Consider the following 26,081-nt stretch of genomic DNA (forward strand, 5'->3'; position numbering starts at 1 on the left):
AGAGCATCGCTGAAGAAGTTGAGTTTGCGATGTGAACCAGGGCTGTCTTACTCTGTGCTTGGAGGTTTTGCAGGTGAAGGGCGCTACTTGGTCAAGGATGCTTCTGAGTGTCGTTGTAGCGATGAACAGCCAGATCAGGACAAGAAAAAGAGGAAATTGGGGACAATGATGAGTCATGGCATCATGGTGTCTCAGCTCCGCTCCATCCCTAAAGGTGCTGTCCATAAGATGGAGAATAAACTCCCAAAAATGGGTCATCAAATGCCCACAAGTCAGCAGCACGAACGTTCTAGAACCTTCTGAATTTTCACGAATGAGAACTCTGCAAATGGAATTCACATTCCTCCACCTGAGCGCCGCCTCTCCATCCCACAGAGCACCGCCTCTACCTCCCACATAGCGCCGCCTCTCCATACCACAGAGCGCCGCCTCTCCATACCACATTGCTCCATTTTTTCGCCCCACATTGCTCCATCTCTCCGCCTCACATTGCTCCACCTCCCCGTCCTACATGGCTCCACCTCTCCATCCCAGAGCTCCACCTCCAACTTTTTGCCAAAAAATGCTCAACTACAGTCTGGTTGTGACTCAGGGTTTCTACAAGGGGACACTTTTTGATATGCACAGAGTTGGCTCATCGTCTCCATTGATGCTTACTGTCAACGTGATCCATGCAAATATAAATCCACAGCGTGGAAACTTGAGGTGAAAAGTGTCCCGTGCAGTTTAAGTCTATGCACCGACCAGTTGCTCGATAGATCTTAATCTGGTGTCAAAAATGTTTTCTAAGCTGTGGTTGTACATAAACAACAAAACTGGCATTTGTAAAAGTCTGTGCACTCATCCAGTGATGTTACTTACCCCCCCTCTTCCCTACAGCTTGCAAAATGGAGAAAAATAATTTATGCCCCTTATTCCGGTGTCACTTTTCACATCAACAAATATTAAAATATAGTATGTGATGGTTTAAAAGTTTGTGCACCCATCTAATATTACTATATGGACTGATAAATCGGCTCATAAGGCATCCTAAATCCAACCCCCAAAATAAAGTATTAAAGGTGACATGTGTATCACCAATCTTAATCTCAGCAACAGGTTATATGAAAAAGTTTGTGCACCCTTTCACTACACTATCATTTACATTTTTGCATGCGCAAAATCACTCAATTGGCTCATTGACACCCCTTTAAATTGAAATAAAACATAGAAGGCGGCCTGTGGAAAAGTCTGCACACCTTCCAGCTGCCTAGTATGTTTTTTTTTTTCTTTTTAATTATTGGCGCACGTCCAGTTGCCATTAGAAACACTGTAGAACAAAGGTTCATCCTGAGCCTCCTGGTTCATGAGCGGAACACCAGAAGTACAGTGAAGACTGACATGCAGGCAGATACTAGCAGAGATAACTTTATTTAAGATCAATAACATAGAACCAATTTCATCTTTTTTTTTTCAAATTCACCTTTATACAATTTGCTACATAAAATATTTTTCCGCCTCCTTATAATTTTCTCGAGTTTACAAAAATAGCAAATGCCGATACTCAGCCTGGATTGTCTCATTCTAGATGTGGGGGGCTCTGGAGTGACCCAAGTTCACACACATTGGGGGGTGTCTGAGGGCAAAATCTGGGCTCATTTAGTAATTTTTTTGGTATGGCAGCGGCTGTAATATAAACCTCCTCACTATGAGGTACTTCCGATCCCGACGAGCAGCAGCCCACACCCCTGGACATGGGAGAGGCAGCCATCATGGTGGACTCCTATTCTCTGAGGCTTGGGGCAGGTTCACCAGTTGCAGATTTCGTTACAGAAACTTCTGCTAGTGTCCCATTCATATGAAACACCCCCATTCAGGTGAAAGGCTTTGCAGATCGCGGAAATTTCGGCAACAAAATCCGAAGTGAAGTCACCACCTAGAAATAAGGTTTAGGGCAGTAAGAGTCTAAGTCAGGGTACAGAAAAGAGCAGGAAGTGGATGGTGGCAAGTGTATAGCGAAGGGGATAGAGCGCGGGAGGGGACAGAGCGCGGGAGGGGAGAGAGGAGGGGAGAGCGCGGGAGGGGAGAGAGGAGGAGAGAGGAGGGGAGAGAGCATGGGAGGGGAGAAAGAAGGAGGGGGGAGAAAGAAGGAGGGGAGAGAAAGAAGGAGGGGAGAGAAAGAAGGAGGGGAGAGAAAGAAGGAGGGGAGAGAAAGAAGGAGGGGAGAGAGGAGGAGGGGAGAGAGGAGGAGGGGAGAGAGGAGGGGAGAGAGCACGGGAGGGGAGAGAAAGGAGGGGACAGAGCGCGGGAGGGGACAGAGCGCAAGAGGGGAGAGAGGAGGGGAGAGAGTAGAAAGGCAGAGCACGGGAGGGGAGAGAGAAGGAGGGGGAGAGAAGGAGGGGAAGAGAGAAGGAAGGGAAGAGGAGGGGAAGAGGAGGGGAAGAGAGTGTGGGAGGGAAGAGAGCGCAGGAGGGGAGAGAGGAGGGGAGAGTAGGAAGGCAGAGAGCGAGGGAGGGGAGAGAGGAGGGGAGAGCGTGGGAGGGGAGAGAGGAGGGGAGAGAGCGCGGGAGAGGAGAGAGCATGGGAGGGGAGAAAGATGGAGGGGGGAGAAAGAAGGAGGGGAGAGAAAGAAGGAGGGGAGAGAAAGAAGGAGGGGAGAGAAAGAAGGAGGGGAGAGAAAGAAGGAGGGGAGAGAAAGAAGGAGGGGAGAGAAAGGAGAGGGGAGAAAGGAGGGGAGAGAGCGCGAGAGGGAGCACGGGAGGGGAGAGAAAGAAGGAGGGGAAAGGAGGGGACAGAGCGCGGGAGGGGACAGAGCGCGGGAGGGGAGAAGGAGGGGAGAGAAAGGAGAGGGGAGAAAGAAGGAGGGGAGAGAGGAGGAGGGGAGAGAGCGCGGGAGGGAGCACGTGAGGGGAGAGAAAGAAGGAGGGGAGAGAAAGGAGGGGACAGAGCGCGGGAGGGGAGAGAGAAGGAGGGGAGAGAGAAGGAGGGGAGAGAGAAGGAGGGGAGAGAGTAGAAAGGGAGAGCGCGGGAGGGGAGAGAGAAGGAGGGGGGAGAGAAGGAGGGGGGAGAGGAGGGGGAGAGAGAATGAGAGGGAGAGAGGAGGGGAAGAGAGAAGGAGGGGAAGAGAGCGTGGGAGGGAAGAGAGCGCGGAAGGGGAGAGAGGAGGGGAGAGAGTAGGAAGGGAGAGAGCGAGGGAGGGGAGAGAGAGGGAGGGGAGAGAGAAGGAGGGGAGAGAGCGCAGGAAGGGAGAGAGCGCGGGAAGGGAGAGAGCGCAGGAGGGGAGAGAGAAGGAGGGGAGAGAGGAGGGCAGAGAGCACGAGAGGGGAGAGAGCGCGAGAGGGGACAGAGTGAAAGGTAGAAAATGGAGGGAAGGTTGCAAGAGCAGGAGGGGAGGTGGGAGAGCAGAGATTGTAAAGTACAGAATTGAGTAGGAAGTTTAGGGTGGAAATTGTGGAGAAGAGGGCAGACGGGAGAAAAAGGCAGAGGGGAGAAGAGGGCAGACGGGAGAGGAGGGAAGATGGGAGAGCAGGGCAGAAGGGAGAGGAATAAATCTGCGAGCCGTCCACAGACGCAATCATGAATGAACCTGCGAGCCGTCCACAGACGCCATCGTGAATGAATCTGTGGGCCGACCACAGACACTATTGTGAATGCATCTGCGAGCCTGCCACAAACGCCTTTGTTAATGAATCTGAGGACCGACCGCAAACACCATCATGAATGAATCTGCGAGCCGACCACAGACGCAGTCGTGAATGAATCTGCGGGTCAACTACAGATGCCATCGTGAATGAATCTGTGGCCGGTTTGTTCGTCTGCGATCATTCAGTGTCCTGGAGAGGTTGTCCGGTGATTGCCAGATGGCCTGATCCCGTGTGTCCGGGAGGAGAGAACAGACATGTCCAAAACCATGTGGTTCACTACTCACCATCTAACGTGTATGGGGATTTACCCCGTCGGGGGCTCAGACTGGATAAACTTTATTTCTGCCCCAGAAAACACCGTAACCGAACCTGCACACCGGCTACAGGAGCAGTGGGTATGTGCGGGTACATTTCTCGCCAAGTTAGTGACGTCCCATTATGGACTCACCGCGATTTACGGGGGGGATATTTATTATATTCCATCCATAGCGAAATTAGTGTTGTGGGTTTGTGCTGGCGGTGATGGAATATGGACGTCACGTGGGAAGTGGAAAATCCGCAACACACAGCGTCCTCCTGTCACATCCAGAGCTGCGCTCACAATTCAGCTATTGGTTCTCGACCTCCATCACGGCAGTTTCCCTCCAGCTTTTGCAGTCTGGGATTTGGCCGGGTATGCAGCAGCGCTGTGAGAGCAGCTCTGGATGTGACTAGAGTACAGCAGCACGGATGGATGACTTTGGATTATAGGTTCAGGGGGTAAAGTGCTTCTTTTATAGAAATGGAAAGTTCTTATTATAAACACAAGATCACAGAACAGACCTGATCGCCACCAGGCGGGATATGTGGGGTCATTAAAAGGGGATGTGTGACACTCTCGTAGCATTAGCGACTTCAGGGGGAAGCCAATGAGTTCTTTGCCGTCTTTTCTCCATCAGTAAACCAAACACATGTAAAATAAACCTGGGGACTCTTATCACACCCGTCCCCACGTCACGCCCGTCACCTCCCTGAATATATATATATATATGTATATATACCATTACTTCAGGGGTGGAGCCTCCCAATAAATTAAAATGCAGATAAAAGCAAACAAGGTGGAGTAATTAGTGCTGGGGAAAAGGGTGGGGGTCTTAAAGGGAATGAGTCAAAGTGGGAGAGGGGAATCCAGTGTGTGGGGGAGGGTTTCTGGAGCGGACTCTCTGTGTTCCCCGTCGTCACTTTTTCTTTACCAGTTCATTATGCAGCTGCGGTTCAGAGTCATGAAGTAGACTTGACTGCTCCCGCCAGAGCGCACCGAGGCGAAGAACACCTGAAAGAGAAGCCGCAGGGGAGAAGCGTTACCACGCGGTGGGCTGCCAAACACAGGGCGCACCGATATACGGACACAATGTCCGCCTTACCTTATCGTTACGCTCACACAGGAACTTTAGTCGCTGAGCCCTCTTGTGCATGAAGACCCCGTCCAAGTGGCCGGTCTCCACGGAGCGGATCTCGATGGCTTTCTCTCCCCACCCCATGATCTGGTTGGAGCAGATGTACGCTGGAGGAGAAGCGGACAAAAATTAGGGACCATGAGATACGCCCAGACGCAGGTAAGTATCTAATGGTACTCCCTTAGATACGCCCACGCTCACTTGTTAAAAGGGGAAATGGTCACCAAAACTTAATTCGTGTCCAAACTCACCCACAGAAGTGGGCATCTCGCCCCACTGCAGCACCACGTCTTTGATAATCCTCCCGTACGTGTTGACGTAGACCCCCTCGTCTTCGTAGCACAGCAGCATCTCCATCCCGTCTGTGTTTGGCAGGAAAATGATGGCATGGGGGTTAATCTGGCTCTGAATCTAAATGCACAAAGAAAGAGTTAGGTAAAAAAAAAAAAAAAAAAAACTTGGTCGCCAGTCAATTTCCGGCTGAGAAGATGTGTAAAGGAGACTCACATGGACAGGAATGTAGATGTCGTAGTTGTTTCCCGAGTCAACGTCGACTGCATGGAATCCGGATGAAGAACCGTAAATGACCTTTAACCTCTGCCCCTCCTCCACCGTGAGATCCACGAGTTGTGGTCGGTGAGGGAGGTCTGTGAAGGACTGGATAAAGATGGAGTGGTCAGAAACGGAAAGCAGGACTATCGGTAATCAGATTCGTAAAGTCGACACCACCCTTGTCATTTACCTTGAAAGCCATGAACTTGTGGTACGGTTTGGGGGCCCAGGCATAAACTTCAACAGAGTTCTTCAATGCGATCACCAGAAACTTGATCCGCTCGTACTTGACTGCAAGAAAGTAAGGGGGATGGGATGAGACGCGCCCCATGGATTGAAAATCGTGGGTTGGTAAAGAAGCGAAGTGGTCTTACCAACTCGATAGTGGACACATCCCTCCATGTCTCCCACCGTGCTCCAGCCCTGCTTCTTCTCCACCTCAGGATCATTGTGGAGGATCTTGTTTCGGAGCCATGAGAGATAATAGACTCGCAGCTTGTTCCTCTTACCTGGGACACAGGAATAATTCCAAAAATTATGAAAAATACTGGGAGGATGAACCTCATAGCCTAAATAGAAGGTCAACATATAGGGTAATCAGAGTAAAGAAGTAAGAGCTGAAGTGTCCACCCACCACTGATGGTAATGAGGAGGTTGAGTCCTTCTAGGACGTCCATCTGCTGGAATCTCCGCCGGGTGATCAGACTGTAAACCTTCCCTTGACCACTGCGGTCCAGAAGCATCAGTCCGTTCTCGGTACCGACCAACAGGTTCACCCCTGGTACAGGACACGATATATGAGATATGGTGGAGACCAACAAAAACATTCCTGAAGCTTTTGTGGTCTCCCCTCACCCCAAAGTGCGGCACACAGGATCTCGGAGTTGAACCTCTTTTTGTACTTCCTGATCTCCGGGGTGTCGCTGTGTGGCCTGGTGTTAGTCGGATTCACGTTCACAACTGATCCTTTTCTAGCCTCGTATTTGAGTTGCTCCAACCTGGCCGCATCTCCACTCACAAAGGATGCTGAAAAAGGGGACATTTTGGTTACAGGTGTTAAAAATGTTATGGGTGATACAACCAAATGTAAAGAAGGGTGGTCTGCACTACCTGCCACTGGGATGGTGTCGCCTGTGCCGCCTGTTGACTGATATAACCCGAGATCCACAAACATCGTGAATGAGGTTTTTGGAGGAGCTTTCACCAACCCTCGGGACTGATACTAAAAAGAAGGGAAATATGGATTTTTGTGATAAACTCACCGTAAAATCCTTTTCTCCGAGACGCTCATTGGGGGACACAGGTACTGTGGGTGTATGCTACTGCCGCCTGGAGGCTGACACTAAGTGAAAAAAAGAGGTTAGCTCCTCCTCCACCATATATACCCTCGCCCCAGTTGCGGGCGGAATCAGTTTGGTGCAAAAGCAGTAGGAGATCAAACAAAAATCAATCAGACAATATCAACCTTAATGCAGGTAACAATATGTCTAGAAAAGACACCACCCTAATATCATTCAAAAAGGTATATTAATTAAACAAAACAGAAGCCAACAGGGTGGGTGCTGTGTCCCCCAATGAGCGTCTCGGAGAAAAGGATTTTACGGTGAGTTTATCACAAAAATCCATGTTTCTCCTTCGCCTCATTGGGGGACACTGGTACTGTGGGACGTCTTAAAGCAGTCCCTGGGTGGGAAGTTGACTCACCGATGCAAGCTACATGCACCTCCTGTCTAAAGGTGCGCCACCGCTGCTTGGAGAATCTTTCTACCCAGACTTGCATCTGACGATGCCTGAGTATGGATATTGTAGTGCTTTGCGAATGTGTGCAAGCTGGACCAGGTTGCAGCCTTGCAAACCTGTTCTGCCGATGCCTGGTGCCGAAGCGCCCAAGAGGCGCCCACTGCACAAGTAGAGTGCGCTCTGATCCCTGCTGGAACTGGTGTGACTCTGATGCGGTAAGACTCCTGAATAGTCAAACGAATCCATCTGGCTATGGTCGATTCTGAGGCAGCAAGTCCCTTCCTGCGCTCCTCGGGAAGCACGAACAGCGTGTCCTTCTGACGAAAGGGTGCCGTCCGCGAAACGTACCTCCAGAGAGCTCTCACCAGGTCCAACGTATGAAGAGCCTTTTCCACACGGTGTACCGGTGCTGGACAAAAAGAGGGCAAAACAATATCCTCATTAATGTGAAACAAGGAAACGACCTTTGGCAGAAAAGGAGGGGCTGGTCTGAGAACCACTTTATCTTTGTGGAAGACCAGAAACGGAGCTCGGCAGGATAGAGCAGCCAGCTCCGAAACCCGCCTGATTGACGTTATTGCCACAAGAAATACTACCTTCCAAGAAAGGTAGGTTAAAGAGACCTCCTGTATCGGTTCAAATGGAGCCTCCTAAAAAACACTTAGGACCAGGTTAAGGTTCCAAGCGTCCAGAGGCGCCCTATAAGGAGGTACCAAGTGGAAGACTCCCTGAATGAAAGTCTTCACCTGCAGATTGGTAGCAATCCTGCGCTGGAACAGTACGGATAAGGCCGATATTTGTCTCCTGAGGGAACTTGGTGCCAAGCCTGAGTCTAAGCCAGACTGGAGAAAAGCCAAGATGTTGGGAATAGAAAATCTCAGTGGAGAACAACCATGGTTCCGACACCATGTAAAGAAAACCTCCCAGGTGTGGTGATAAATACGTGCTGAGGCCGGCTTCTGGGTGCTAACCATTGTAGCGACCACATTGCGGACGAACCCAGCCTGGGTTAGAATCCAGGATTCAACGGCCAAGCTGTCAAACACAGGGCCCCTGAGTTCGGGCGGTAGATCGGGCCCTGGGACAGTAGGTCTGGGCGCTCTGGCAGGCGCCAAGGAAAGTCGGCGAGTAGCTGTACTAGGTCTGCGTACCATGCCCGACGATTTCGACACCAAGCAAAGAAGACCTTCCAGGTGTGATGGTAAATTCTCGCCGAGGTAGGCTTCTGAGCGCTAACCATTGTAGCGACCACCTCGCGCCCAAACCCCGCCTGGGTCAGAATCCAAGATTCCACAGCCATGCCGTCAAACACAGGGCCCCTGAGTTCGGGTGGAAGATCGGGCCTTGGGACAGTAGATCCGGGCGCTCTGGGAGATGCCAAGGAACGTCGGCGAGCAACTGCACTAGATCTGCGTACCATGCTCGACGGGGCCAGTCTGGGGCCAGCAGAATCTCTGGCACCCCTTCCGCCTTGATCTTCTTGATGACCCTCAGAAGTAGTGGCAACGGGGGAAATAGGTATGGGAGGTGAAACTGGTTCCACGGCAGAACCAACGCATCCACGGCAATTGCCTGCGGATCCCGGGATCGAGCGACAAACGCTGGTACCTTGGCGTTCACTCTGGAGGCCATTAGGTCCACATACGGCGTCCCCCATCGTTGGCAAATCTGCTGGAAGATCTCGGGGTGAAGTGACCATTCCCCGGACGCGAGACCCTGCCGGCTGAGGAAGTCTGCCGCCCAGTTCTCCACGCCCGGGATGTGGACTGCCGATATCGCCGAGTGGTTTCTCTCAGCCCAATGACGCACATGCCCTACCTCGCGCATGGCTGCCCTGCTGCGGGTGCCCCCCTAATGATTTATGTAAGCCACAGCCGTGGTGTTGTCTGACTGAATCCGAACGGGCCGGCCTGCTGGAGGGGGATGAAACTGTCGCACATCTAGCCGGATTGCCCGTATTTCCAACAAGTTGACTGGAAGGTGTGCCTCCTGCGGCGACCACCGTCCCTGGTTCGGGTGGTGGCAACAAACCACTCCCCAGCGGAGGAGGCTGGCATCGGTTGTCACCACCAACCAAGGGTCTGGGGGAAAAGGCTTGCCCTGGAGAAGTGAGGCACTGGCTGTCCACCACCCGAGTGCCTGTGTGACGCGCGTGGGCAACCGGCACCGCCGATCGAGAGAGAATGGGTTTTTGTCCCAGACTGATAACAGGGCATGCTGCAGGGGGCGAAGATGGAGCCTCCATTGCTGCCACCATCTTTCCTAGGATCCTCATGCAAAAACGGATGGTATGAGGGACCGGTTGGCGCCGCTTCCGGACTCCCTGCTGGAGAGCTAAGGCCTTGTCCCGAGGGAGAATTACCAACCCTCGGGAAGTGTCGAAGATCATTCCTAAGAAGGAGATCCTCTGAGCTGGCATAGGGGATGACTTTTTCAGATTGACCAACCATCCTAAGCGGGAGAGAGTATCTAGCGTGATGCTGACACTCTCCTCGCATGCCCGAAAAGAAGGGCTTTGACCAAGAGGTCGTCTAAATAAGGAAAGCCAACTATGCCCCAGGAGTGCAGGGTGACCATGATGACTCAATAGAGATGAGGTTTAAAAGCCAGCATGAATTGTTAGAACGCATGCTTTGTAATTCATGCTGGCTTTTAAACCTCATCTCTATTGAGTGAATAAAGAATATTTTTCACTACATCGTGGAGCTGGACAATTTCTTCATTATCTTGGATTGTGCGCTTTGACACAGCGGTCTCGTGCTCCGATGATGGAATGCTATGTCTGGTGAGCTGGATTTATATCCTGATTTACTGACCATGATGACTGCCATGACTTTTGTGAATACCCTGGGAGCGGTGGCCAACCCGAAGGGCAGTGCTGCGAATTGAAAGTGTAGGCCGTTGATGGCGAAGCGCAGGAACCTTTGGTGCGGGGGAAAAATGGGGATGTGTAGGCAGGTGTCTTGGATGGTGATAGAGGCCAAGTATTCTCCCCGCCCCATGGCAGATATGACTGAACGGAGAGACTCCATCCGGAAATGTCTGATCCTGATAAACTTGTTCAGGAGCTTTAGGTCCAGAATGAGCCTGACGGCCCCATCCTTTTTGGGCATCGTGAACAGGTTGGAGTAGAACCCCTGATATTTTTCGTTCTCCGGTACGGGAATAATGACTCCGTTGTGCTGGAGTAATTTTATGGCCTTGAGTAAAGCCCTTGCTCGGGCGATTACTTTTGGAGGACGGGAAAGAAAAAACCGTCTTGGGGGGTTTTTGATGAATACTATCTTGTACCCCGAGGACACCAGCTCCGTTACCCATGTGTCGTGTGAGACGGAGAGGCATGGCGAAACCAAAGCTGGCGGCCGCCTACCTTGCTGAAGTCGCCTTGAGAATGCCTCGAGTCATTTGGCTGCAGATCTCTGGGACCTAGGTCCTCTTGATCTGGGCTGGTGAGTACGCATTCTCCCCAACGGGTTGGCTCTATATGAGACCTGCCGATCTCTGTCCTGGCTGGGACGACCTGAAGCGGTGGAATTGGTCGCTGTAGCCCACCCGGGGTTGCGAAATGACCGAAACCGTGTCTGAGGTTGGTGGCAAAACGGCTGTTTAACCCTTTGTTGAGGGAGGAAACTGCTCTTTCCACCTGTGGAATCAGAGATGAGCTGATCCAACTTCTCCCCGAACAGGCGACCACTCTGATAAGGCAAGGAAATCAGGGATTTCTTGGAAGTTGTGTCTGCCCACCATGTCCTCAACCATAAAGCCCTCCTAATAGAGATCGCATTTGCCGCAGCGAGAGCCGCGCAGTTGGCTGCATCCGAAGATACATTAATTAGGTAGTCCCCGGCCAAAGTGATCTGATTTGCGGCCTCTGATATCTCTGCTGGTAGGTCGATACCCTGCAGGGCTATGTTCAATGATTCTGACCAAGCCATCATGGCCTATCCTACCCAGGTTGCCGCAAATGAGGGGGAGAGTGCTGAACCTGATGCCTCAAATACTGAGCGAGCTAGGCTCTCTATGAGACGGTCAGTGGGATCCTTGATAGAGGACTCACTAGGTATGGATAACAGGGTCCTAGAGGCCAAGCGTGACACGTGTGGATCTACCGTTGGGGACTCTGCCCACTTCTTACGGAGATCAGGGGCGAACGGATACCTTGCCTCGAGCGCCTTTTGCCCTGAGAGCCGTGAGAACTAAACACTCTATGCGGCCGCTTTGCTCACTTAAATAAGACCTTGTGACCTGAGGCCAAGGTGGAATCATCTTCAATCTCAAGGGTGTGGCTGACGGCCTCAATGAGACTGTCAACTGTTTCCCGGTATTCTGGAGTACCTGAATCAAGCGGCTCATCTGAGTCGTAATCTGAGCTCCCGTTAACGACCCTTGGTGAAGGTGAGCGAGAGGCCGAACTTATGGATGCCGAAGCACCAGACGGCCCGGCAGACGCTGTGTGGGTTCGTTTCCCCCGCGTCTGCCTGGAGTGAGTGCGGCCCCTGCAGGCCGGAGGCTCCTGTGAGGTGGAGGACCCCTCTAACACAGGCGAGCCGCTATCCCTACCCCTATCTGGGGCCTGAAGGGACTCGATTGCCCTCGTAAGCGATGCCATGGACTGCAACAGAGACAGATCCCATTCCGGGGGGCTCGGTACACTGGCCTCGGTCGCAGGGGAGGGCTCCTGGGCACGTTCTGAATTGCAGGCTTCGCAAATCTGCTTGGTTTGTGCCCGTGGAAAAGCGGACTGACAAGAGGTGCATGCTACAAAAAAGAATGTGTGTGTCTTTGCTTTTCTGGACATGATGGCTGCTAAGTAATATGTCAAGGCCCAAAAAGCTGCTTAGCCTCTGGAAAACACACAGAGGGTGGCCTTCCTCCAGGGGTAGCACTTACCCCAGTCCTGAGTCCCCCGTCCTGGACCTGTCAGACGTCCAGCCCACTGCTCAGCTGTTCCTTCTTTAAAAAACAGCGCTCTCCGGTGTGTGGGCGGGCCTCCGGGCGAAGAGGCGGCCCTGGGGACGTCATGGGGCGGAATTTCCGTCCGTGGCCTAGTCCCTGACAGAAGCCGGGGACTAAATTTTGCCGTCCGCCCGAGGCCCTGATGGGCAGGTCCGCCGGAAGTGGCCGCGTCACGGGGGGCGGGACTTCCGCTCACGGCCTAGCTCCGGGAAAAGCCGGGGACTAAAATTCCGACGTGTGCCTGGACTAGGGCGGGACCGCCGGACACTGGGCCAGGAGCTTGCGCCGCCGGCTGCCACGCTATGTGGCGCACCAAGGGAGTCCGGGGATGCCTAAAAACGGCGTCAGGAGCGCCGACCACGGGGGTCCGCAGGAGCCCTCCCAGCCCACCTCCTTCCATACCTCACCCTTTAACGTCCATCTTCATCCTCAGGTTAGGGGGGGGAAGGGGGGCCAAAAAAAAGTTTAAGGACGGTGCAAGCACCCTAGCTCCATCTTCCCTTATAAGGGATGAGGAGAGGGACCGTCTGCCACCTTCCATCACCGCTGTCTGTCATTGGTGATGCAGTGGGGGCCGCACGGACTGTTTGCAGGCCTCTGTACAGCCTAGGGTTTCTCTACCTTAGGGTGGTCAGGGCTCAGTCCGTCATCATGTCCCAAGTAGTGGGAAAGGATACGTGGAGGCGACATTCGCACGTGCTCGCCCGTTGTTGGTTTGGGGAAATCGGACCCTTTCAATAGGATCCGTTGCCCCTGTCTTATCTTCATGGAAAAAATGACAGAGTCTGGAAAAAAAAGACCTGACGTGTGCCTCCAATGGATACTAAGCAAAAACTGATTCCGCCCACAACCGGGGCGAGGCTGTATACGGCAGAGGAGCTAACCTCTATTTTTCACTTAGTGTCAGCCTCCAGGCGGTAGTAGCATACACCTACAGTACCTGTGTCCCCCAATGAGGCGAAGGAGAAAAACACTGATTTACTGTAAAGGTAAATCATCTTCTCCTCATATGAATCTCAGGTGTCCTCTCTGGTCTCTTTTGCTTCCATTCTCTCCTTACTATGTAACAGACCTGCACTCATCTTTCATTTTCACCCATCTACCACCACATCTGCCTTAAATGCAATGCTCTGCTCAACTAGCCCCACATATCACTATCCCAAATGTTCAATACTGTATAAGTCTTATTGTCTATTTCTTGTGAAATATCTCCAAATTCCTGTACTCCCTGATATACAGTCCCATCTCAACTTCACTTCCTTTCTTAGAAGTCTCTTTTTTTACTCTTCAGCAGCAACTAGTCTTTCCAAACACATTCCCTACTCAACCAAGTCGCCTAGTTTTCAAACATCGTCGCTTCTCAATACTCAACCAACAAGTCCCATCACTATAGGTCTTCTCTTCTCAATACCCAACCGAGTCCCTCTCAATTGTCAACCAATGAGCCTCATCACCAAACATCTTCCCTTCTCAATCAACCTACGAGGTGCACCTACTAACTTTTCACATCTCAATAGTCAACCAACAAGTCCCATCTGCAAACATATTGCCTACTCAATGATCAGCCAACAAGTGCAAACTTCAAATGTCCTCCATTCTCAATACCCAACCAATGAGTCCCATCTTAAGTCAACCAACTTGTCTCATCAGGAAACATCTTTCCTGCTCAATGGTCAACGACTAAGTCCCATCTCCAAATGTCTTCCTTCTCAAAACACAATCAGCAATTACCATTTCCAACATTTTCCCTTTTTGATACTCAACCAACAAGTCCCATCTCCAAACGCCCTTTCTTCTCAATGGTCAATCAACAAGTCCCATCACCTACAGTCTTTACATTTTAATAGTCAACCAACAAGTCACATCTCCAAATGTTTTCTTCCCTTCTCAAAACTCAACCAACAAGTCCCATCTTCAAATGTCTTTCTTTCTCAATATGTAACCATTATATGCCAATATTCAAGTCCGTTCTTCAAACATCTTTCCTTCTCAATAATTAACCAAGTCCCATCTCCAAACATCTTTCCTAATCGTTACTCATCCAACAAGTTCAATCTCCAGACATCATTCCCTACTAATAGTTCATTTCCTGATGACTTCCTTTTTTATTAGTCAAGCAACAAGTTCCATCTCGCAAGTCTTCTCAGAACTCAAACAAGTCTCATCACCAAAAGTCTTCCCTTCTCAATACACAACCAACAAATCCCACCGAACGTCATTCCTTCTCAATACTCAGCCAAGTCCCATCTTAAAACATCTTCTCTTCTCAGTACTCAACCAATGAGTCCCATCTCCAAGTCTTTCCCAACTCAAACCATAAGGCTATGTTCACACACACAGCGTTTTTTTAGCGGTTTTTACTGCGGTTTTCACTATAAAACCGCTATAAAACCGCTAAAAATAAGGTGCACAGTCATTTCTATGCATTTTTCACTTTTTGTGCACATTGATGCGTTCTTTACCGCCAAAAAACCGCATCGCGGTAAAAACCGCAGCATGCACATTAATTTTGCGTTTTTTTCCGCGGTTTAGGCTTCTCCCATGCTTTTAGAAACCGCTGCGGTAAAAAACGCATCAAAAACGCATCAAAACCGCGCAAAAAACGCACAAAAACCGCCGCGGAAAAATAGGTGCGGTTTCTGGGAAGGGATTCAGGTTTTTGTGCAGAAATTTTCTGCAACGTGTGCACTTAGCCTAAAGACACATCTTCCTTTGCCTACACTGAAGTCCCTTCTCCAAGCATCTTATTATCAACCAAGTCCCATCTCAAAACATCTTTACGAATTATTACTCCGTTTCATTTCCAGACATCTCCTGATGACTTCTTATTAGTCAATGAAACATTCAGCTATCAAGATCCTTCTCTGAACACCTTATCTATTCCATGCGCTACAACACATCATATCTAAAAGGTCTCCAACCAGAGATACCTGACAGTGTTTGTCTGTTGCCCTCACATTACTCACGTCTGTTCCTACGCCCTCTTTGTTGGGCGAAGAGCCAGGCCCCTTAGGCTCAGTGGGCGAGTGGCTTGGTTGCACCACATCAGGCAGGTTTGTGTATCCGTTGCTATCTGCGTGCAGCAGATTACGTTCCTCTTCCGGCGTCTGAGAGGGAGAAAAGGGTGAAGGATGTTTTTTGGCTCACGTGTCCTCCAAATAATGAGTAAATAGAGAAGCCTTGAAGACGGGACCACAATCTGTCCTGACACGTCTGTGTTTGACCTTCCACTTTTTTTTTATCACCTTCCTCCTCACCCTTTGCACAATCATGGTGCCATCTCCATAGGAGCTGTCAGATGTGCTCCCCACCAGCTCTTCCACATCGTGGACCACCATGGTGCTCACGCTGTCTGTGTCCGCATCACGATCATTTCGACTGAAGGGAAGGAAAAAAAAATATAGAGCATTCGAAGGATTCCCAGCAATTCAAATTGGTGGGGGGGAGGGGGTCTAAATTCATGAGAGGCTAACTACCTGGATGATGAATTTTCTCTGCTTTGTTCCTGTCTTTCTTGATCACCATCATCATCATCCTCGTCACTGCTGTCCATCTCATCACTGGAGGAAGAGTAGTCCAAAGCCTTTTTCGGGGGTTTTGGGACATCTTCTGGGCGGTCCTTCACTAATAAGTGGTCCTGGAGAAGGGGAATGCAGGAGATTTGTTTATTTTTGAAGGGGATAATAAAATATCCAGGGAGAACATGTACTTGTTTATACGTGGTTTACAGGGTGAGGGAAGGAAGGAGCGTGAACTACATCTCCAACACATACATGAGCTACGAAATATCCAGCAGCACACAACAACATGACACACACCAGAAGTCCAGTTACATGCTACGTTGTGCATGCCCAACCAGGATAGTTTGTTTTCTACAGCTGCACAGTCCATCACGACATCGAACACATGACAGTGCACAGCCGCACAAAATACCGCAATATAAACACACAGCCGCACAAAATACCGCAATATAAACACACAGCCGCACAAAATACCGCAATATATACAGTGCTAAATAATGTACAGCAACACATGAGACAGGCTCACACCAGTAATGTAAAGCCAGACTACAATATTCCCAATCCTATAACATACAGCCGCACACCATACCCTGACATTCATACACACCAGGTAATGTACAGCCGCACACTACACCCTAACATTTACATACACACCAGGTAATGTACATCCACACACTACAACCTAACATTTATACACACACAAGGTAATGTACATCCGCCCACTACACCCTGACATTCATACAGACACCAGGTAATGTACATCTGCCCACTACACCCTGACATTCATACACACCAGGAAATGTACATCCGCACACTACAACCTAAAATTCATATACACACCAGGTAACGTACATCTGCCCACTACACCCTGACATTCATACACACACCAGGTAATGTACATCCGCACACTACAACCTAACATTCATACACACACCAGGTAACGTACATCTGCCCACTACACCCTGACATTCATATACACACCAAGTAATGTACATCCGCACACTACAACCTAACATTCATACACACACCAGGTAATGTACATCTGCCCACTACACCCTGACATTTACATACACACCAGGTAATGTACAGCCGCACACTACACCCTGACATTTACATACACACCAGGTAATGTACAGCCACACACTACACCCTGACATTCATATCCACACTAGGTAATGTTCGGCAACACACTACACCCTGACATTTATATACACACTAGGTAATGTACATCCACACACTACAACCTAACATTCGTACACACATAAGGTAATGTACATCCGCCCACTAAACCCTGACATTCATACACACACCAGGTAATGTACATCTGCCCACTACAGCCTGACATTCATACACACACCAGGTAATGTACAGCCGCACACTACACCCTGACATTCATACACACACCAGGTAATGTACATCCGCACACTACAACCTAACATTCATACACACACCAGGTAACGTACATCTGCCCACTACACCCTGACATTCATACACACACCAGGTAATGTACATCCGCACACTACAACCTAACATTCATACACACACCAGGTAACGTACATCTGCCCACTACACCCTGACATTCATATACACACCAAGTAATGTACATCCGCACACTACAACCTAACATTCATACACACACCAGGTAATGTACATCTGCCCACTACACCCTGACATTTACATACACACCAGGTAATGTACAGCCGCACACTACACCCTAACATTTACATACACACCAGGTAATGTACAGCCGCACACTACACCCTGACATTCATATCCACACTAGGTAATGTTCAGCAACACACTACACCCTGACATTTATATACACACTAGGTAATGTACATCCACACACTACAACCTAACATTCGTACACACATAAGGTAATGTACATCCGCCCACTAAACCCTGACATTCATACACACACCAGGTAATGTACATCTGCCCACTACAGCCTGACATTCATACACACACCAGGTAATGTACAGCCGCACACTACACCCTGACATTCATACACACACCAGGTAATGTACATCCGCACACTACAACCTAACATTCATACACACACCAGGTAACGTACATCTGCCCACTACACCCTGACATTCATACACACACCAGGTAATGTACATCCGCACACTACAACCTAACATTCATACACACACCAGGTAACGTACATCTGCCCACTACACCCTGACATTCATACACACACCAGGTAATGTACATCCGCACACTACAACCTAACATTCATACACACCAGGTAATGTACAGCCGCACACTACACCCTGACATTTACATACACACCAGGTAATGTACAGCCGCACACTACACCCTGACATTCATATCCACACTAGGTAATGTTCAGCAACACACTACACCCTGACATTTATATACACACTAGGTAATGTACATCCACACACTACAACCTAACATTCGTACACACACAAGGTAATGTACATCCGCCCACTAAACCCTGACATTCATACACACACCAGGTAATGTACATCTGCCCACTACAGCCTGACATTCATACACACACCAGGTAATGTACATCCGCCCACTACACCCTGACATTCATACATACACCAGGTAATGTACATCTGCACACTACACCCTGACATTCATATACACCACGTAATTTATAGCCACACACTACACCCTGACATTCATACATACACCAGGTAATGTACAGCCGCACACTACACCCTGACATTCATATACACACCAGGTAATGTACAGCCACACACTACACCCTGACATTCATATAGACACCAGGTAATGTACAGCCGCACACTACACCCTGACATTCATATACACACTAGGTAATGTACATCAGCACACTACACCCTAACATTCATACACATACCAGATAATGTACAGCCGCACACTACACCCTGACATTCATATACACCAGGTAATGTACAGCCGCACACTACACCCTGACATTCATACATACACCAGGTAATGTACATCTGCACACTATACCCTGACATTCATACACACCAGGTAATGTACAGCCGCACACTACACCCTGACATTTACATACACACCAGGTAATGTACATCCGCACACAACCTAACATTCATACACACACAAGGCAATGTACATCCGCCCACTACACCCTGACATTCATACACACACCAGGTAATGTACATCTGCCCACTACAACCTAAAATTCGTACACACACAAGGTAATGTACATCCGCCCACTAAACCCTGACATTCATACATACACCAGGTAATGTACATCTGCACACTACAGCCTGACATTCATACACACACCAGGTAATGTACATCTGCACACTATACCCTGACATTCATATACACCACGTAATTTATAGCCGCACACTACACCCTGACATTCATATACACACTAGGTAATGTACAGCCGCACACTACACCCTGACATTCATATACACACCAGGTAATGTACAGCCGCACACTACACCCTGACATTCATATACACACTAGGTAATGTACAGCCGCACACTACACCCTGCCATTCATATACACACCAGGTAATGTACATCCGCACACTACACCCTGACATTCATATACACCACGTAACTTATAGCTGCACACTACACCCTGACATTCATATACACACTAGGTAATGTACAGCTGCACACTACACCCTGACATTCATATACACACCAGGTAATGTACAGCCGCACACTACACCCTGACATTCATATACACACTAGGTAATGTACAGCCGCACCCTACACCCTGCCATTCATATACACACCAGGTAATGTACATCAGCACACTACACCCTAACATTCATACACATACCAGGTAATGTACAGCCGCACACTACACCCTGACATTCACATACACCAAGTAATGTACAGCCGCACACTACACCGACATTCATACATACACCAGGTAATGTACATCTGCACACTATACCCTGACATTCATACACACCAGGTAATGTACAGCCGCACACTACACCCTGACATTTACATACACACCAGGTAATGTACATCCGCACACAACCTAACATTCATACATACACAAGGCAATGTACATCCGCCCACTACACCCTGACATTCATACACACACCAGGTAATGTACATCTGCCCACTACACCCTGACATTCATACACACACCAGGTAATGTACATCCGCACACTACACCCTGACATTCATACACACCAGGTAATGTACATCCGCACACTACACCCTGACATTCATATACACATTAGGTAATGTACAGCCGCACACTACACCCTGACATTCATATACACACTAGGTAATGCACATCCGCACACTACACCCTGACATTCATACACACACCAGGTAGTGTACATCCACACACTACACCCTGACATTCATATATACCAGGTAATGTACAGCCACATACTACACCGACATTCATATACACAAGGTAATGTAGAGCCACACACCACACCGACATTCATATACACAAGGTAATGTACAGCCACACACTACACCATGACATTCATATACACACCAGGTAATGTACATCCGCACACTACACCCTGACATTCATACACACACCAGGTAATGTACATCCGCACACTACACCCTGACATTCATACACACCAGATAATGTACAGCCGCACACTACACCTTGACATTCATATACACACCAGTTAATGTACAACTGTCCACTACACCCTGACATTCATACACACACCAGGTAATGTACATCCGCACACTACACCCTGACATTCATACACACCAGATAATGTACAGCCGCACACTACACCTTGACATTCATATACACACCAGGTAATGTACATCTGTCCACTACACCCTGACATTCATACAAACACCAGGTAATGTACAGCTACACACTACACCCTGACATTCATACACACCAGGTAATGTACAGCAACACACTACACCCTGACATTCATATACACACACACTAGCTAATGTACAGCTGCACACTACATCCTGACATTTACATACACACCAGGTAATGTACATCTGCCCACTACACCCTGACATTCATACACACACCAGATAATGTACATTTGCCCACTACACCCTGACATTCATACACACACCAGGTAATGTACATCTGCCCACTACACCCTGACATTCATACACACCAGGTAATGTACAGCCGCACACTACACCCTGACATTCATATACACACTAGGTAATGTACATCCGCACACTGCAACCTAACATTCATACACACACCAGGTAATGTACATCTGCCCACTACACCCTGACATTCATACACACACCAGGTTATGTACATCTGCCCACTACACCCTGACATTCATACACACCAGGAAATGTACAGCCGCACACTACACCCTGACATGCATATACACACCAGGTGATGTACATCCGCACACTACACCCTGACATTCATATACACACCAGGTAATGTACATCCGCACACTACACCATGACATTCACATACACCAGGTAATGTACAGCCGCACAATACAACCTGACATTCATACATACACCAGGTAATGTACATCCGCACACTACACCCTGACATTCATATACACCAGGTAATGTATATCTGCAAACTACACCCTGACATTCATATACACCAGGTAATGCACATCCGCACACTGCACCCTGACATTCATATACACCAGGTAATGTACAGCCACACACTACACCCTGACATTCATACACACACCAGGTAATGTACAGCCACACACTACACCCTGACATTCATATATACCAGGTAATGTACAGCCACATACTACACCGACATTCATATACACAAGGTAATGTACATCCGCACACTACACCCTGACATTCATATTTACACCAGGTAATGTACATCCGCACACTACACCCTGACATTCATATAAACCAGGTAATGTACAGCCACACACTACACCCTGACATTCATACACCAGGTAATGTACAGCCACACACTACACCCTGACATTCATATATACCAGGTAATGTACAGCCACATACTACACCGACATTCATATACACAAGGTAATGTACATCCGCACACTACACCCTGACATTCATATTTACACCAGGTAATGTACATCCGCAAACTACACCCTGACATTCATATAAACCAGGTAATGCACATCCGCACACTACACCCTGACATTCATATACACCAGGTTATGTACAGCCGCACACTATACCCTGACATTCATATACACACACACACAAGGTAATGTACAGCCGCACACTACATCCTGACATTTACATACACACCAGGTAATGTACATCTGCCCACTACACCTTGACATTCATACACACACCAGGTAATATACATCTGCCCACTACACCCTGACATTCATACACACACCAGGTAATGTACATCCGCCCACTACACCCTGACATTCATACACACACCAGGAAATGTAAAGCCGCACACTATACCCTGACATTCATATACACCCCAGGTAATGTACACCCGCACACTACACCCTGACATTCATATACACCTGGTAATGCACATCCGCACACTACACCCTGACATTCATATACACCAGGTAATGTACAGCCACACACTACACCCTGACATTCATACACCCTGACATTCATACACACACCAGGTAATGTACAGCCACACACTACACCCTTACATTCATATATACCAGGTAATGTACAGCCACATACTACACCGACATTCATATACACAAGGTAATATACATCCGCACACTACACCCTGACATTCGTATACACACCAGGTAATGTACATTCGCACACTACATCCTGACATTCATATACACACTAGGTAATGAACAGCCGCACACTACACCCTGACATTCATATACACCAGGTAATGTAGATCCACACACTACACCCTGACATTCATATATACCAGGTAATGTACAGCCACATACTACACCCTGACATTCATATACACAAGGTAATGTACAGCCACACACTACACCCTGACATTCATATACACACCAGGTAATGTACATCTGCCCACTACACCCTGACATTCATACACACACCAGGTAATGTACATCTGCCCACTACACCCTGACATTCATACACACACCAGGTAATGTACATCCGCACACTACACCCTGACACTGATACACACCAGATAATGTACAGCCGCACACTACACCTTGACATTCATATACACACCAGGTAATGTACAGCCGCACACTACACCCTGACATTCCTACACACACCAGGTAATGTACATCTGCCCACTACACCCTGACATTCATACACACACCAGGTAATGTACATCTGCCCACTACACCCGGACATTCATACACACACCAGGTAATGTACATCTGCCCACTACACCCTGACATTCATACACACATCAGGTAATGTACATCCGCCCACTACACCCTGACATTCATACACACACCAGGAAATGTACAGCCGCACACTACACCCTGACATTCATATACACACCAAGTAATGTACAGCCAAACACTACATGACATACATACACACCCCGGGTAATTATAGCTGCAGATTACACCCTCACATTCATGCACGTACCGGGTAATACAGAGTCACATACATATCAGGAGACACTAACCTCTCCAATCGCTCTTTTATAGCTCTGACAGCAGTAGAGAAGAGAAAAGGATTATTGCAGGACATTGTCATCCTCCTCCTACGGCACAAGTGTAACTGTACATCTGACTGTACATAATCTGACCTTATATACCACCCCTACCCACACAGTTATATAGGGAAGGTGACACAGCAAAGTAATATCACACAGAGTGTCCCCCACCTCCTCAGTCTTGTCTCACAATGTGTAGTTGGGGGTAATACTTACAGCAGGACGCCCCGGCCGCGACCGATGCTCCTCTCCTGGGGTCTTGCTGCCAGGGGGGCTGATTGAAGACTCCTCCAGCTTATGAGAGGCTGCAGGAGACATCAGATGTAAGTCGGGGGAACCCAGAAATCCTGCTGTGCTTTGATTGGGACGTGATGGGGGGAGGAGAAGATTACTAATGGTCTAATACTTCCCCCAATTAAGACCCTGAATGTGGCCCTCTGGGTGCCCGGCGGGGCCATTACCTATACGGTTCCTCTCCAGCGATCCGGCCAGTGGGAGGTTCGGGTGCGGAGACTGCAGCAGGGAGTCTCCCCTTTCCCAGCCGCTCTCTGCTCTGCGCAAGTCTGGATTACTGGAAGACAAGAGAGGAGGTCATCAGATGCCATGCTGGCAGGTAGGGGACAAGCACGGGGGAGAAGACCCTAAATATCCATACGAGAAGGGGCTGGGTGCACTTACCTGGCTCTTACAGCCTGGACTGGTCGGCCTCCTCCGGATCCGCTTGTGTTCAGAGCAGTGGCTATGGACGTTGTTCTCTGAGGAACCTGGAGGAGTAACTGATGCGGTGAGCTTACACTCCAATCACATCCAGAGCTGCAATCGCGATTGTGCATTGTGGAAGATGTAGTGTGGCAGAGGCAGCTCTGGATGTGACAGGAGTACTGGAGATAACAAGCGAGATGGAGGAAGCCCAGGAAACAGTGACGACGCAGCGAGAGAAAGAAGACAAGTACAGACGTCTCATCAGGTTAATGAACGGTCAGGAGCCATGGAAAGCAGAGTAGTGGTTAGTGACAGCAGCTATTTGTAGACCGCGAACCCCGAGAAACGTGGAGTCCAGAGTGGTACTTGAGTCACCTAATGTCTGGGAAAACTGGGTGACCACCAATTTGCTGTAGATTCTGGGAAAGCTGGGTGTCAGTCTTCTCACTGTGAGGGGCAAGGGCAGCCATGTGGTTGGCATCCAGCTTTCTCAGTATCCTGACAAGATGGCAGGGGAAGCAATCACTGCATAACTAGTCACATCTGCTCTTCACTGGTCCGGCAAGGCTTTGTGAGAGGTGTAATGGCGGTCATTACCCAGCTTTCTCAGACCACTGAACGGTTCATCTGCCACGCAGTGAGGGAGCAATGGAGGGATCGCTGCATAACGAGGCAGACTCAGAGCATAAGAGGTCTATTTTGGAAGGTATATTGATGGCCATTTGGTAGTCACCCAACTTTCCCAGAGCCCTGACGGATAAAGCAGTCAAGAAAGGCAGAGATGCAGACACAAGGGAGGCCATATTGACTGTCCAGCGGCTTTCCCAGAGCCCTGCATAGCAGACGTATCTAGTTATGCTGAAGCAGAAGAGATATCACTGCCAGAGCGGCAGTTCTCTAATGACACCCAGCTTTCCCAGAGACAGATAAGGAGAGATGCGGACAGTATAGGACAGCATAAAGTAACGCAGTGTTGGTGCTCAGGAAGAAAAGGTTAGAACGAAGCAAGAGGGGGACAGGCTGCCACACTTGCTGACTGACGTCCTTCTCTTCACCCCCCTTTACCTTTGGAGGTGGGGTCTCTGGCTCCATTTTCACCCAGGGACCCCTGTCTGGCCGAACCGAGGGTACAACGAGCGCCTCCGGGGAGGGGTCGGAGCTCTGACGGACTACCTGGTGCCGGGAGGCAGGGGGCATCATGGCGGCGGCAGTGACGGGCTGACGGTTGATGATGGGCGCCGGTGGCAGGTCCTGTAGGGAATTGGGCCGGGGGTTGGGTTTCAGGGCCGCTCGGGCCTGTGGTGTGACGGCGGTGCGGAGCGGCTGAGGAATGGATGAAGAGATGAATGAAAGGCGAAGCTACAAACCTACTGGCTGTATGACGCAGGTGCCAAGCCGTGTGCAATCTATTAGTCCCTGTTATCAGTCAGATCTGAAGTGCCGAGAACTTCCCGAAATCTCAGGATTTACACCCATAGACCGGCCCTGTAAGGATGCATGCGGATCTCCAGCCTCAGATCCATTATGAACTGCTGCTCTGTCTATCACCATGCTTTACACTGCAGCCCTTCTAGCTTGAAGATGATAATCCAGGAGGTCACAATGAAATATGTGATGGGGGCTGAATTTAGGGTGGGGAAAAAATGACGAGGACCTCCTTATACATGACCGATGCCGGATCAGCCACGTCTATAATGGGAGTCCATCTACTGGTGGCTTAAAGGGTTGGGTATTCCCATCTTCATAAATGGATATTGTCGGGTAGTGCGTGTAAAAACAAGCAATATTTCAATCTACCGCTCATTACAATGTACAGCCATTCGGACATACACTTTTCTATTGTTCGACAGCTTGTTGCCGAGGTGACCAACCACTGCTACTAAAAGCTGGCCAGGATTAGGAACTAAGAGCAAGCAACTGGGATCCCGGACACCTTCATAATACGATGACATAAAAAAGGAAAAAAAAACCAAGAACTTGCAAGAACTGTGCTAAAATAGATCTTGTAAGCGCTGCGCATAGTCTGACGTCTAGCTGCG

At 49.1% G+C, this 26,081-nt stretch overlaps 1 protein-coding gene across 6 annotated transcripts in view; it reads right to left on the reverse strand.

The window, feature by feature from the left end:
• Positions 1–1,391: 1,391 nt before the first annotated feature.
• MINK1 (misshapen like kinase 1) overlaps positions 1,392–26,081 on the reverse strand; it is a 111,337-nt gene continuing 86,647 nt past the window's right edge. For 2 of the 6 annotated variants that reach the window (XM_073547082.1, XM_073547079.1), the window contains 17 exons: positions 25,108–25,365; positions 24,019–24,104; positions 23,802–23,911; positions 23,557–23,645; positions 23,311–23,334; positions 15,784–15,944; positions 15,565–15,685; positions 15,274–15,414; positions 6,722–6,833; positions 6,467–6,637; positions 6,246–6,389; positions 5,986–6,120; positions 5,802–5,902; positions 5,567–5,716; positions 5,311–5,470; positions 5,027–5,166; positions 1,392–4,935 (listed from right to left, as the gene is read on the reverse strand). In XM_073547082.1, the coding sequence (XP_073403183.1) occupies positions 4,852–4,935; positions 5,027–5,166; positions 5,311–5,470; positions 5,567–5,716; positions 5,802–5,902; positions 5,986–6,120; positions 6,246–6,389; positions 6,467–6,637; positions 6,722–6,833; positions 15,274–15,414; positions 15,565–15,685; positions 15,784–15,944; positions 23,311–23,334; positions 23,557–23,645; positions 23,802–23,911; positions 24,019–24,104; positions 25,108–25,365 (2,187 nt within the window). In that variant the 3' untranslated portion in view covers positions 1,392–4,851. The remainder of the gene's footprint in view (positions 4,936–5,026; positions 5,167–5,310; positions 5,471–5,566; positions 5,717–5,801; positions 5,903–5,985; positions 6,121–6,245; positions 6,390–6,466; positions 6,638–6,721; positions 6,834–15,273; positions 15,415–15,564; positions 15,686–15,783; positions 15,945–23,310; positions 23,335–23,556; positions 23,646–23,801; positions 23,912–24,018; positions 24,105–25,107; positions 25,366–26,081) is intronic. The other 4 variants (XM_073547083.1, XM_073547081.1, XM_073547084.1 and 1 more) reach the window with 3 other exon arrangements.

The sequence above is a fragment of the Dendrobates tinctorius genome, unplaced genomic scaffold (assembly GCF_039654945.1).
Source record: "Dendrobates tinctorius isolate UK_male_01 unplaced genomic scaffold, ASM3965494v1 ptg000151l, whole genome shotgun sequence".
Taxonomy (NCBI): domain Eukaryota; kingdom Metazoa; phylum Chordata; class Amphibia; order Anura; family Dendrobatidae; genus Dendrobates; species Dendrobates tinctorius.